The sequence below is a fragment of the Bombina bombina genome, chromosome 1 (assembly GCF_027579735.1).
Source record: "Bombina bombina isolate aBomBom1 chromosome 1, aBomBom1.pri, whole genome shotgun sequence".
Taxonomy (NCBI): Eukaryota; Metazoa; Chordata; class Amphibia; order Anura; family Bombinatoridae; genus Bombina; species Bombina bombina.
In genome coordinates this window covers 989,713,950-989,727,825 of record NC_069499.1, presented here as the reverse complement: position 1 = coordinate 989,727,825, position 13,876 = coordinate 989,713,950, and the positions used below count along the sequence as shown (strand labels likewise).

At 33.8% G+C, this 13,876-nt stretch overlaps 1 protein-coding gene across 1 annotated transcript; it reads right to left on the bottom strand.

Annotated features, from left to right (window-relative positions):
* Nucleotides 1-1,835: 1,835 nt before the first annotated feature.
* Nucleotides 1,836-2,883, bottom strand: NPBWR2 (neuropeptides B and W receptor 2). The gene has a single exon (XM_053716161.1). The coding sequence runs from the start codon at nucleotides 2,881-2,883 to the stop codon at nucleotides 1,891-1,893; it is 993 nt and encodes a 330-aa protein (XP_053572136.1). The 3' UTR covers nucleotides 1,836-1,890.
* Between the last annotated feature and the right edge of the window lie 10,993 nt (nucleotides 2,884-13,876).

Below are 13,876 nucleotides of genomic sequence, written 5' to 3'. Positions count from 1 at the left end.
AGTTTGCAGAGGCTTAGATACAGGATAATCACAGAGGTTAAAAGTATATTATAATAACTGTGTTGGTTATGCAAAACTGGGAAATGGGTAATAAAGGGATTATCTATATTTTAAAACAATAAAAATTCTGGTGTAGACTGTCCCTTTAATACATTTATTATACTAGCGGTGAGCTCCGGTCGGCAGATTAGGGGTTAATTATTGTAGGTAGCTGGCGGCGACGTTGTGGGGGGCAGATTAGGGGTTTATAAATATAATATAGGGGTTGGTGGCGTTAGGGGCAGCAGATTAGGGGTACATAGGGATAACGTAGTTGGCGGCAGTGTACGGAGCAGCAGATTAGGGGTTAAAAAATTTAAATATAGTGGCGGCGATGTGGGGGGACCTCGGTTTAGGGGTACATAGGTAGTTTATGGGTGTTAGTGTACTTTAGAGCACAGTAGTTAAGAGCTTTATGATCCGGCCTTAGCCCAGAAAGCTCTTAACTACTGACTTTTTTCTGCGGCTGGAGTTTTGTTGTTAGATTTCTAACGCTCACTTCAGCCACGACTCTAAATACCGGCGTTAGAAAGATCCCATTGAAAAGATAGGATACGCAAATGACGTAAGGGGATCTGCGGTATGGAAAAGTCGCGGCTGGAAAGTGAGCGTTAGACCCTTTAATGACTGGCTCCAAATACCAGAGGGCGGTAAAAAACAGCGTTAGGAGCCTCTAACGCTGGTTTTGACGGCTACCGGCCAACTCTAAATCTAGGCCTAAGAAATTACAATTGTTCTTACAATAGCAAACATAAATTATTGCAAGCAAATGTTTTATTACACCTAAATAAAGAAGCAATGTGATCAGGGAAAATTTACACACACAATAATAAGGTCACAGAATTGTGAAATCACATAAAAGGTATCAGTATTATGTTCTCCATAAATAAGACCTTAGAAAAATACACATAAAGGGATATATCAGTATGGTTTCTGTGCATATACACCAGATGGGGCTACCTCATCACATTTATGTTTCATTGGGAAATATCCAGTGTAGGATCAGGGCAAGCTGGGAAATGTACAAGATGATCTTAGACACAGAAAAACACATTTAGTGAACAGATTTTTAAATAGTCTCATCTAGTTTATAATTAAACCTTCCTACATTATAGGCTCGATTTATGCTCTGTACAGCTTTATTTGCAGTACATTTTGATAACACATTTGCTGGAAGGTTATTCCATATATATATAATTTCTATCTGAAAAATAATAATTTCTGCAATAACCATAAAGCTTCAAACCCCACACTACTATTTTTATATTACACAATTTTTCCTAAAAATACTTGATTAATGCTTGAGAATACTGATTAATCCAGTCTGACACATTTTACCAGATCAAAAACTACTGGATTCATTTGATAAATTTGGTTGCAGCGCTATGTGATAGTGCTATTATTTTAGAAATAATGCAAGACCCGCTCTGTGAACACAACATATACTTTTTCTTCTCAGAATGATGGAACTTAACAGTAGCTTCTTTATTAAACTCATCAAACATTCACAAAACAACAGACGGACAAAGGAATATAACAGTAGCATAAGGTCAGCTGAGTTCTATATTACAGGGACATAAGCCTTTTTTTTTAAATATCAATAGATATTACATTGTGAAAGAAAAAACAATCATCTTGTAATTGTTAAAACATTATTAGCTTTTTTTAATTCCTAAAATGCAGAGCCCATGTTTCAAGCCCTCTTGCAGGTTACGTATTTCTGATTGACTCACAGGCATTTTATTTTACTCAAAGCTGAGTGTGCACTTTTCAGACTACAGTGATACAAGTGATTACATTTTTGTTAGAAAATTACTTTTAATAATGTTGATAAAAGTTAAACCCCCATTTTCAATGTGTTCTACATTCCAACATCTTTCGAAAACTCTTCCTAAAACTGTCATCCAGGAAGGCATAAAGGAAAGGATTGAGGCAAGAGTTGGCGTAGCTTAGACTTGTGATAAAGTAGGATATGCCAATAACCAGAGATGTCTCCTGCAAGTCTGTGGTAAGTGATACAATAGTTGTTAAATGGTAAGGAGTCCAGCAGAAAAGGCAAACTGCCAGAACTACAAAAACCATGATTGTAACCTTTTTCTTGGCTTTGTCTAGGGCTTTTCCATTGGAATTTAATCTCATATTTCGTAGTTTGTACAACATGGCCATATACAAAACACAAATTGTGGTCACAGGGATGGCAAACCCCAATATCAGAGTATAGAGGCGACTGATTTTGAACCACATCTTCTCTGGTTTTGGAAAATTTAAACCACAGCTCTTGAATTCCAAGTCATCTTTATAAACTCCGGCAAAAACTGTGAAAGGCAAAACAATTATAATTACTAGTAGCCAGACTAAAAGGCTGATGATTTTGGCAGCTCTATAAGTGCGATAAGGCATTCTTTTGGACCTTACTGTAGCTAGAACCACAAGATAGCGGTCTATACTCATTACAGTCAAGAAGTAGATGCTTGAAAATATGTTATAAAGGTCTATGGATAGTATGATCTTGCACAGGACCACTCCAAATGGCCAATAGTGTAACAGGATCTCAGCAATATTGATAGGAAGGACCAATGTAAATAGATCATCTGCAATGGCCAAGTTTAAGATAAACAGATTAGTAACTGTTTTCATTTTTGGAGCTTTTAGAATCACATAGATAACAGCAGTGTTTCCAGTAAGCCCCACGACACAGATCACAGAATAGATGATAGGAAGGATAATGTAGAAGTCAGGTGACAGTTCTGGGTTAGTAGGTTTCATTTCTGAGCCCTCATGATAACAGCCTATCCCTGGGTTGCATGAAGAGTTAGAAGCATTTAACCAAGATATATTCTCCATGGCACTTTGATTCAGATCTTTTTAAAGTACAGAAGAGTGATTAAAACGGACAATGGGCATAACCAGATGTCCTTAGATGTTTCTACACATTGAATGTAACAAGAACTCTTTTCTCATTCAGGTAATGGCTAAATGTCAGGAATCACAAACTAGAGCTTTAAAAATGTAGAAGTCTCTAGTTTCCAGAGTAAGGAATTTCTTGATTTAACAAAACTGGACATTCTCTATATATTTTCTTGTCTGTTCATTAGTGGATCCAGTGTGCGGGCGAGAACCAATTATCGCTGATAAACTTCTCTTAGCCTGAAAAAGTGAAACAGATGGATTAACATGGGGCATTTATCACCTAGATACAAAACAACTCTAATCTAGTTGTCTGTTTCATAGCTGCAGGGTACTGCAAGTTTAACAAGGTTCTTTGCCAGTAACAAGTGGTAAACTAACAATATAGCACCTTTCATGCAATGAAATGTCGGTCAACAAATGATAATTGCCTGTGAAAATATAATTAAAAGTATATTGCAAAATAGACATATGTAACATACAAATAAGCATATTGCTATCCTTACAGATGGTTGGTTATCTACAAATAATTTGTTTTCTATTAAGATACGATAAAGCTTTCTTTTTCAGTCTTAGTAGATTTTGTTTTTAAATCTACCATTCATTGTAAAGAATAATTTATAATAAACTAGTTATAATACACTAAGCTGTAATATAATTCGATATACTTGTTTTTAAAACTTTACATTGCTTATAATATTATACACACATATATGCTAAAACATTTTCATATTATTTTTTTAATTTTCTGCAATGGTGATGATAAAGTAACAAATATGCAAAAAAACAAAAAAAATAAAAACCAAATGAAACAAAACAAACCAAAAAATAAATTACATTATTATTATTATTATTATTATTATTAATAATAATAATGAAATAGAAACATTAATAAATAACAAGCGAGTGGAGCGGTTCTTTGCACTCCTGCTTGCTAATTAACTTTGCTAGAGGTAAGCTTTTTGCACGCATCAGGTAGTGCGCATATTACAAGTTGAAAGTAACAAGTTTTCGCACGAGTGCTAACCCGACAGGCGGAAAAAACTGAACTTCAAATATTAAGACTGCGTTAAAGTATTCCCCATAGACTTCAATGTAGTATGAAAAGTAGAAAAAAAGGCTAACACCCTAACTCTCACTCAAACCCAATCACATTTTATCAAGTGTGTTAACCCATATGCTTTTAAATGTTTTTAGCTATGTACACACACATTTATATATATATATATTTATTTTTAGCTATGTACACACACATTTATATATATATATTTATTTTTAGCTATGTACACACACATTTATATATATATATTTATTTTTAGCTATGTACACACACATTTATATATATATATTTATTTTTAGCTATGTACACACACATTTATATATATATATTTATTTTTAGCTATGTACACACACATTTATATATATATATTTATTTTTAGCTATGTACACACACATTTATATATATATATATATTTTTAGCTATGTACACACACATTTATATATATATATTTATTTTTAGCTATGTACACACACATTTATATATATATATTTATTTTTAGCTATGTACACACACATTTATATATATATATATATTTATTTTTAGCTATGTACACACACATTTATATATATATATATATTTATTTTTAGCTATGTACACACACATTTATATATATATATTTATTTTTAGCTATGTACACACACATTTATATATATATATTTATTTTTAGCTATGTACACACACATTTATATATATATATATATTTATTTTTAGCTATGTACACACACATTTATATATATATATTTATTTTTAGCTATGTACACACACATTTATATATATATATTTATTTTTAGCTATGTACACACACATTTATATATATATATATTTATTTTTAGCTATGTACACACACATTTATATATATATATATTTATTTTTAGCTATGTACACACACATTTATATATATATATTTATTTTTAGCTATGTACACACACATTTATATATATATATATTTATTTTTAGCTATGTACACACACATTTATATATATATATATTTATTTTTAGCTATGTACACACACATTTATATATATATATATTTATTTTTAGCTATGTACACACACATTTATATATATATATTTATTTTTAGCTATGTACACACACATTTATATATATATATATATTTTTAGCTATGTACACACACATTTATATATATATATTTATTTTTAGCTATGTACACACACATTTATATATATATATTTATTTTTAGCTATGTACACACACATTTATATATATATATATTTATTTTTAGCTATGTACACACACATTTATATATATATATATTTATTTTTAGATATGTACACACACATTTATATATATATATTTATTTTTAGCTATGTACACACACATTTATATATATATATTTATTTTTAGCTATGTACACACACATTTATATATATATATATTTATTTTTAGATATGTACACACACATTTATATATATATATTTATTTTTAGCTATGTACACACACATTTATATATATATATTTATTTTTAGATATGTATATGTATGTATCTCAATGTTAAAGTGCTTTGCTGCTTTTTTTCTCTAACACCAGAGACCTGATATCTTTGTGCCTTTATAACTTTAATGCATTTTTTAAAATAATTTCTAAGTAGACAGTGTTATAAGAGTCTAACTGTACTATTTTTAATTACTTTTTTTATGACAAGCGCAAAGAGCTGCTATAACCCTTTTTCGCTTGCGCGCAACTGTTAGCACCACTCGTTATCCTCGTAATCTAGCCCATAGTGAAGTACTTTTTAAATAAAAATTTTTTGCAGTTCAGGCATATTCTGGGACAATATATATATATATATATATATACTTTAACTCCCAAGCATGCATAATTAAATAAACTCATAAATCAAGACTTGAGAATTGCAAGCATATGACTGGCACTACTCTGATTCTACAGTGTTCAACATCAACATTTATATCTTCAAAAAAAAAACACTTTTAAATAAGGACATCTCAGCTATGCAGCTACTAGTATGAGCTGTCCAGGGTGCTGGTGACAGGTATGTCTCTAAAATATCTAAACGTATAGCTAATATTATTTCACCTTTAAATTCTTCATCACTGTTCATGGATATTGTAGGAGATATATTCCAACCTACTGTATACAATTTACATTTTATAATGATACTGGTCACTTCTAATGTATAGAAAATGCAAATGTTTTAAACTTATATAATATATGAGGTATGAATTATAAGGTACGAGGACAAGAGCATCTTTTTTTTTTCTTAATGTAAAAGGATTAACCCAACTTAATATAATTCACCATGTACTCCAACCACACCTGATAGAAAAAATCTTTATCTTAAACAGATCATTTGTATCTGTAGAATCCTACATCTATGTTGACTGAAAGCAACACAATTATTTCAATACTTTTTTTTTTTTTGAGGGGGGGGGATAACTCTTGAAAGTAAATATCTCCAATTAGTACTTGAGTGGTTTTATGACAACTAAGATTACATACACTATTTCCATTTATATTAAAATACATAAAATATATCTATTTATTGTTTAATGGTTTTTTTCTAAGCTAACTTCTTCTTGAGATATACAGTATTCTACCTGTTTGGCTCTTTAAATTCATATGTGAGTGCTTGCCTTAACTGTATGCAGTGATAAAGGATTATAACTGCTCCATTATGGAAGATACATTCTGGCCACCACATAAACTTCCTAGGCTACAGATTGTAAATCCATAGACATTTGGTAACATTTAAAGACACATTTTATTAGCAAACTAAACCCATTCTGGCTTCTGGTTCACAAAATCACTTCTAACACACAAGCATATTTTTTATTGCTTGTTGCAATGTTGCATTATTATTTTTTTTTATATTGTTGATTATTGTGATCTTCCTCTATTGCGTTTGTATAAACATTTTTCTCTTACCTGGAATATTAGAAAGAGGACAGTTACTTCACTGCTGAAGAGTCCTCTCTGTGCTCTTCAGATCTGTCCTGGTTTTCTCTGCTGCTTTTTGGTGTTGCGCATATCCTTTTGTTACACAGTTTTCTTCTTGTTGTACAACTCTTCTTTCTTGTAAAGCTCCATCTTTGTTGTGAAGTATCTTCTGTGCAGTGCCAGTTCCTTTCTCATACCTATTCCTTGGTTGCTCAGTTTTCTCTCTACTGTGCAGCCCCCTCTTTGCGTAGTAGCACTCAGTCTACTGTACAGCCCTCTGCCTTCTCTGCAAATGCTTCTTTGTTGCGCAGACCACTATCTGCTCTATGCTGTTCAGTGATTTCCCTGCTGTACTCTTTTTTTCATCTCTTTCTATACTACAAACCACTACCTACTGTTTAATCCTATACATATTTTGCCCCTTATCTCACATTTGGACTGCTGTTAAATTGCTATTTGTTGCCCTCTTTACATCTATCTCTTTTCTATTTTAGTTATTTTTCTGGAAGGTTTTCTAATATTTGCTATGAAGTATCCTTCACTGTTTTGCTTTGCTGAATTCATTCTTAGTGGGCACACTTTCCTCTCATGTGCAGTCCTCAGTCTGCAAATTCTTAAACCTTTATAGTCCTTTTACTGCTTGGTAAACATTTTCTATTCGGTTTAACCTACACTCTTGTGTTGAACTCTCCTGTTTAAACGTCTCTTTGAAGAACAGCAATGAAACGTTCTGCACAACCCCATGAAGCCCCTTCTCTGTTCTAACTCTTATTTTTTTATTTTTAGTTATCTTGCTTCTGCTTAGAGGTATATATATATATATGCATATGCTTATATGCATACATATTTATGTGTTAATATGTGTATATACACATATAAACACATAAATATATATGTATGTATTCATATACATATATTTAATATTTGCTGCCCCTCACTGCGTGACTTACCCCTACGCTGCTCTAGGTTCTCAAACCGTGTCTCATGGCATGAGAACAAGGCTCCCATTGGAGCCTATGGAAGGGCACTCTCATGAGCGCTAAGCTTTCATGCATTGTGAATTACTAAGTGGAGCGCAAATATATTTGCACTCCACTTGTAATCTTGCCCTAAATCATAAAATATTCTGCAATGTTATCTTGAATATAGCACCATTCAAACCTATTTCCCTTTCCCTAATTTACATTTGATTTAGAATGAAAAACATGTTCTGTTCTGAGGTTATGAGCTTGTAAAATAATGTCACTATTTTTGTCCCAGGACAGTTTGTGTAACTGAGACAGAACCTTTTGAGGCACAATGTATAGTGCTACACAAAGAGGGGATAATGATTCACTGCGCTAGAAAAGACACAGCAATTAAAACCAGCAGCTTGGGGAAAGTTTTCCCTCTTTTCCCAAGTACAACATAATGAAACAGTTAAAAATAGTGTATTCTAAGATACACTAGATTCAAGGCTGCGGCGCTCTGTGAAGAGCTAAATAAGTGCAGTATCCGGCTATGTCTGATATTTATTTTAATATATATAAGTTGATGCCAAATTAAAACATCATAATGTGCACAAAATACATATAAAATCATTTAAAGACAATGTATAAAAAATCATATAAAGGCAATGTATAAACATTATTATATAAAAGTCTTATATGGACAATGAGCTCAATGCAGTTTCTCGATGAAGATATGAACCAAGAGGCTTATTTAGAGCAGTTGATATTGTAAAAGCTGCACAGAAAATCCGGGATTCCTGCAATGAGACAGGGAATCCTTGTCACCAAGTAAAAAGTTGCAATATAAAGGTATTAATGCTTACTTACGCCGGATTGGTGTCTTGTATCCTCATGCAGGTTGCTCGGCATAAGACAGATCTCCTGGAAATGTGACGCTACCATGTAACGTATCGACCTCAAATGCAGTCGGTGGGGATCTTTTGTGAAATCTCTGTGGCTCCAAGCCAAATTAGTATTCAGACCGGAGACTTATAAGCCCGTCACCTTACAATCAGTCTCTCACAAGGATATCGCTACTTTGTAGCGGCTTAGACTGTTCAGTCTCAGAACTCAGGTGTGTGGTCTTTAGCACAGTCTTTGTGGCTATGGAAGCCGGTCGAGGGCAGTTAGAAGGTAATGATTGACATAACGGCCCTGCAGCACTATCAATGAAACAAATATCTCCGGCTGCATGGGCGTATAGTCGATTTTTAAAAAGTTCTTCTTTAGAGGGCACCCTGCCGAAACGCGTTGCTCTTTGGTTTGCCCTCGACCGGCTTCCGTAGCCACAAAGACTGTGCTAAAGACCATACACTTGAGTTCTGAAACTGAACAGTCTAAGCCGCTACAAAGTAGCGAAATCCTTTTGAGAGACTGTTTGTAAGGTGACGGGTTTATACGTCTCCTGCCTGGATACTAATTTGGCTTGGAGCCACAAAGATTTCACAAAAGATCCCCACCGACTGCATTTGAGGTTGATACGTTACATGGTAGCGTCACATTTCCAGGAGATCTGTCTTATGCCGAGCAACCTGCATGAGGATACAAGACACCAATCCAGTGTAAGTAAGCATTAATACTTTTATATTACAACTTTTTACTTGGTGACAAGGATTCCCTGTCTCATTGCAGGAATCCCGGATTTTCTGTGCAGATTTTACGATATCAACTGCTCTAAATAAGCCTCTTGGTTCATATCTTCATTGAGAAACTGCATTGAGCTCATTGTCCATATAAGACTTTTATATAATAATTTTTATACATTGCCTTTATATGATTTTTATACATTGTCTTTATATGATTTTATATGTATTTTTTGCACATTACGATGTTTTAATTTGGCATCAACTTATATATATTAAAAAAAATATCAGACATAGCCGGATACTGCACTTATTTAGCTCTTCATAGAGCGCCGCAGCCTTGAATCTAGTGTATCTTAGAATACACTAATTTTAACTGTTTCATTATAGTGCTACACAAATCAAACATTAAATTCATGCAAATAATTCATCTATGTAACAAGAAGTGCATGTTTGAGCATTTCTCATCTCTAAAAGTTACTCACTGCTTGATAAAGATAGTATTCACTGCTGAGCGACAATTACACATAAAAAAAACTTATATTCACTTCAAAATACTTTGTTTAAGACCCAACAAAAAATGTCTTTATATGGAGGAAGTAGTTGCATTTTACATAAAGGGAATCGAGATGGAATGACTAGCCTAATATGTAATTTAGCATTTACAAGAAAATGGTATGCTCTATATTGGACAGGCCTCCGATGGGTGGGACGGCCGCAAAGTAAGAGATGTTGCAAATGAACCATCTCCTGCGCCTAATTCCCCTTGCCATTTGGGGGTTTGTTTATTGCCAGGGCACTGTGAGCAGCTGGTATGAAGGCTCGGAGAGGATGCTTTACAACACCCTCCACCTGGAAGCCTGAAAGTGCATCACGACACGCATTCTATCAAACAGCACACCTATGGTGAACATGTCATTTGAAGCGTTGAAAAAGGAAAAAACAAAACATACCAACATGTAATGGCGCTTGAATGCTGGTGAAGATGACCACAGTTTGATTACATAAAGTTTGAAAAATCTGCACTTAATTGCCTGCCTAGCGTATCAATGCTTATGGGAAGAATGGCCTTCATGAGTACACGTAATACACACACAAGGGTTAGGTCTTAAATACCTTAAGTGGGACTGTTAGCAATTAGTATAAATCACTTTATATAAAGTCTGGAAAGATTTGCACTTAATTGGCTGCATGGTGTATTGAAGCCAGTTCTCCTGCATGGCCTACTGTCTGAGCTCAAGCGACGGTGACTGTAGCCCTGCTGAACAGTTATAGGGTGGAAGTCCTGTGAGTACACTTAAAACACACACAAGAGTTAGGTCTTAAATACCCTAATGGAGACCGTTATCAACTGGTATAACTCAGTGAAGAAGCCTGCAGGGGCTGAAGATCCACTGAAATTTGAATTACAATCTTGTGGGCAGAATAAAGCATCAATCTCTTGTTTATATTGAACTATTAACACTGAATAAACTGGCTATATTACAAAGTGAAGCTGTTTAAGTAATGCTTAAAGCTTTAGAGTTGTAAGGACCCTCCTGAAAAGTGCTATAAAAGAAGGAAAAGTTCTCTATTTCCTACTAACTAAAACAATAATTTGAGTTAAAGATATATTGCCAACATTGATCATTGAATAGTTTTCTAAGTGACTGTGTTTTGTATAAACACCATCTGATATTTTGGAAGTTCGAAAATGTAAGCTGTTCTAAGCCAGAACTTGCTATTCCTAATTATAAGATGGTAGCTAAACACATGGTAGAAGGTATTGCTCCCTCTAGCACTAGAATACAGATTTGATGGAGAGTGAGGGGAAATTTTGATTGTAGATACATGGTAGACATGTGTGTTTTGTTTCAGCCGAATTTAGTTTTTTGGATGAATTTTAGCCATTTCGAAAATTCGAATGCATCCGAATTTCTGAATCGGCATCATAACTAAAATCCCAAAAAATTCAGAAAATTAATAAATCAGTTTCCAAATTTTCAGGGCCATTATTCATATTCTGAATTTGCCATTGTTCTAATATAAACCGCCGTTCCCCCGGCATTGCCGACACCAACTAAATCACTAAATAAACCAATGAACCCCTAAACCAGTGATTTTTAACCTTTTTTTGCCGTGGCACACTTATTTACATTAAAAAATCCTGTGGCACACCACCATCCCAAAATGTAAAAAAAATCTCACATTGTAGCCTAATACAGCATATATATATACACATACACACAAACACAAACATACTGTATGTATTGTGCTGTTATGCCATGCCTCCTACAAACTACCCCTGTACTGGGAGTAAAAAACAAGCAAAGTTTAAAAAATATGTCACACTGTTGTCAGTCTGCCATGGCACACCTGAGGATCTCTCACGGCACACTAGTGTGCCACGGCACACTGGTTGAAAAACACTGCCCTAAACCACCATTCCCAAACATCACCAACGCTAACTAAACCTATTAACCCCTATACCGCTGTTCCCAAACATCGCCAAAACTAACTAAACCTATTAACCCCTAAACCGACAGCCCCCACATTGCAACAACAGAAATTAAATGATTAAGTGCTAAACCTAACACCCCCTAACTTTAACATAATTAAAATAGACCTAAATTAAAGTTACAATTATTAACTAACTACCTATTTAAAAATAAATACAAATTTACCTGTGAAATAAAAATAATAAAACCTAAGATTACACTAATAAAATCTAACATTACTAAAAATAAAAAAAACTAACATTAATAAAAATAAAAAAACCTAACATTACAAAAAAATTAAAACTACAATTACAAAAAATAATAAAAAACACTAAAATTACAAAAAATAACAAACAAAATTATCCAAAAAAAAATTTTATTCCTATTCTAAAAGTTAACAGCTCTTTTGCAAAAAATTAAAACAAACACCCCCTAACATTACAAACCCCCATCCCCGTAAACTCACAAAATAAAAAAAAATTAACTAAAGAAACCTAATCTACCCATTGCCCTGAATTAGCCAATAGGAATGAGAGCTGCTTAAATCCTATTGGCTGTTCAAATCAGCCAATAGGATTTAATCAGCTCTTATTCCTATTGGGTGATTTTAATTTTTTCAGCCAATAGGAATGCAATGGTACCCCAATATAAAAGGGGTACCTTGCATTGAATCCTCAGTGTGTGGCAGATGATCGCATGAAGAGGACCTCCACGTCATACTGATGGACCTCCGCCTGGACCTCTGCCTCCGCGCATTGACCGCTCTGCTTTCGCAGGGATGAAGAAGATGCCGGCCCCATGATGGATGAACATGGAGCCGCCTGGATGAAGATGCTTTGCCACTGGGATGAAGATTGTTCGCCGGACTTCAGCAACTGTGAGTACCAATTTTAGGGTTAGTTTTTTTGTTTGTTTTTTTGGGGTGTTTTTTTTTATGAAGGCTTTTTTATTTTAATGGGCTGAAAAAGAGCTGAATGCCATTTTAAGGGCAATGCCCATACAAATACCCTTTCAAAGGCAATGGGTAGATTAGGTTATTTTTATTTAGGGTTTTTTTATTCTGTGGGTTTGGGGAGTGGGGGTTTGTAATGTTAGGGGTAGTTTGTTTAAATATTTTGCAAAAGAGCTGTTAACTTTAGGGCAATGCCCTACAAAGGACCCAAAGGGCTATTGGTAGTTTATTAGAGATTAGGTTTTTTTATTTTGGGGTGTTTTTTTCTTAATGGTGTATTAGAATAGGAATAATTTTTATTATTTTGGATCATTTCTTTGTTATTTTTTGTAATGGGATTTTTTTTTTTTTTTTATTAGGCATTTTTTAATTTTATTGGGTCAAAAAAGAGCTGAATGCCCTTTTAAGGGCAATACCAATACAAATGCCCTTTTCGGGGCAAAGGGTAGATTAGGTTTATTTTTATTTTGTGGGTGGTTTGGGGGGTTGGGGTTTGTAATGTCAGGGGGTGTTTGTTTTAAATTTTTTGCAAAAGAGCTGTTAACTTTAGGGCAATGCCCTACAAAAGGGCCTTTTAAGGATCTCGTAAGTGCAACCTTATAGCTAATTTCTGCTTTGTTATAAACGGTACTGGACTCCTTCCAGTTATCTATTTGTTGTTGAGAGAGCTCACAGAGGAGGATCATTGATTGAAAATAAACACAGAGATAGGCCTAGTCACATTATTGCTAAAAATCCTCAACTTTCAGGATAAAGACACTGTATTGCAGCACTATTGAAAGAAACAGGAAATATATTTAGGAGATAAAAAGATTTTCATATTTCAGGATTTTTCTGAGGTAATTAATAAAAGAAAGGAGATGACTCCAATTTGCTCCACGTTGATAAAAGAAAGATTCAGGGCTTCATTGCTATATCCTGCAAGGATTAGAGTTGAAGTAGATTCTGAGGTT

What these genes read in the sequence shown, in the direction of transcription:
- NPBWR2 (XM_053716161.1), bottom strand. Translation starts at nt 2,883, where the DNA reads ATGGAGAATATATCTTGGTTAAATGCTTCTAACTCTTCATGCAACCCA.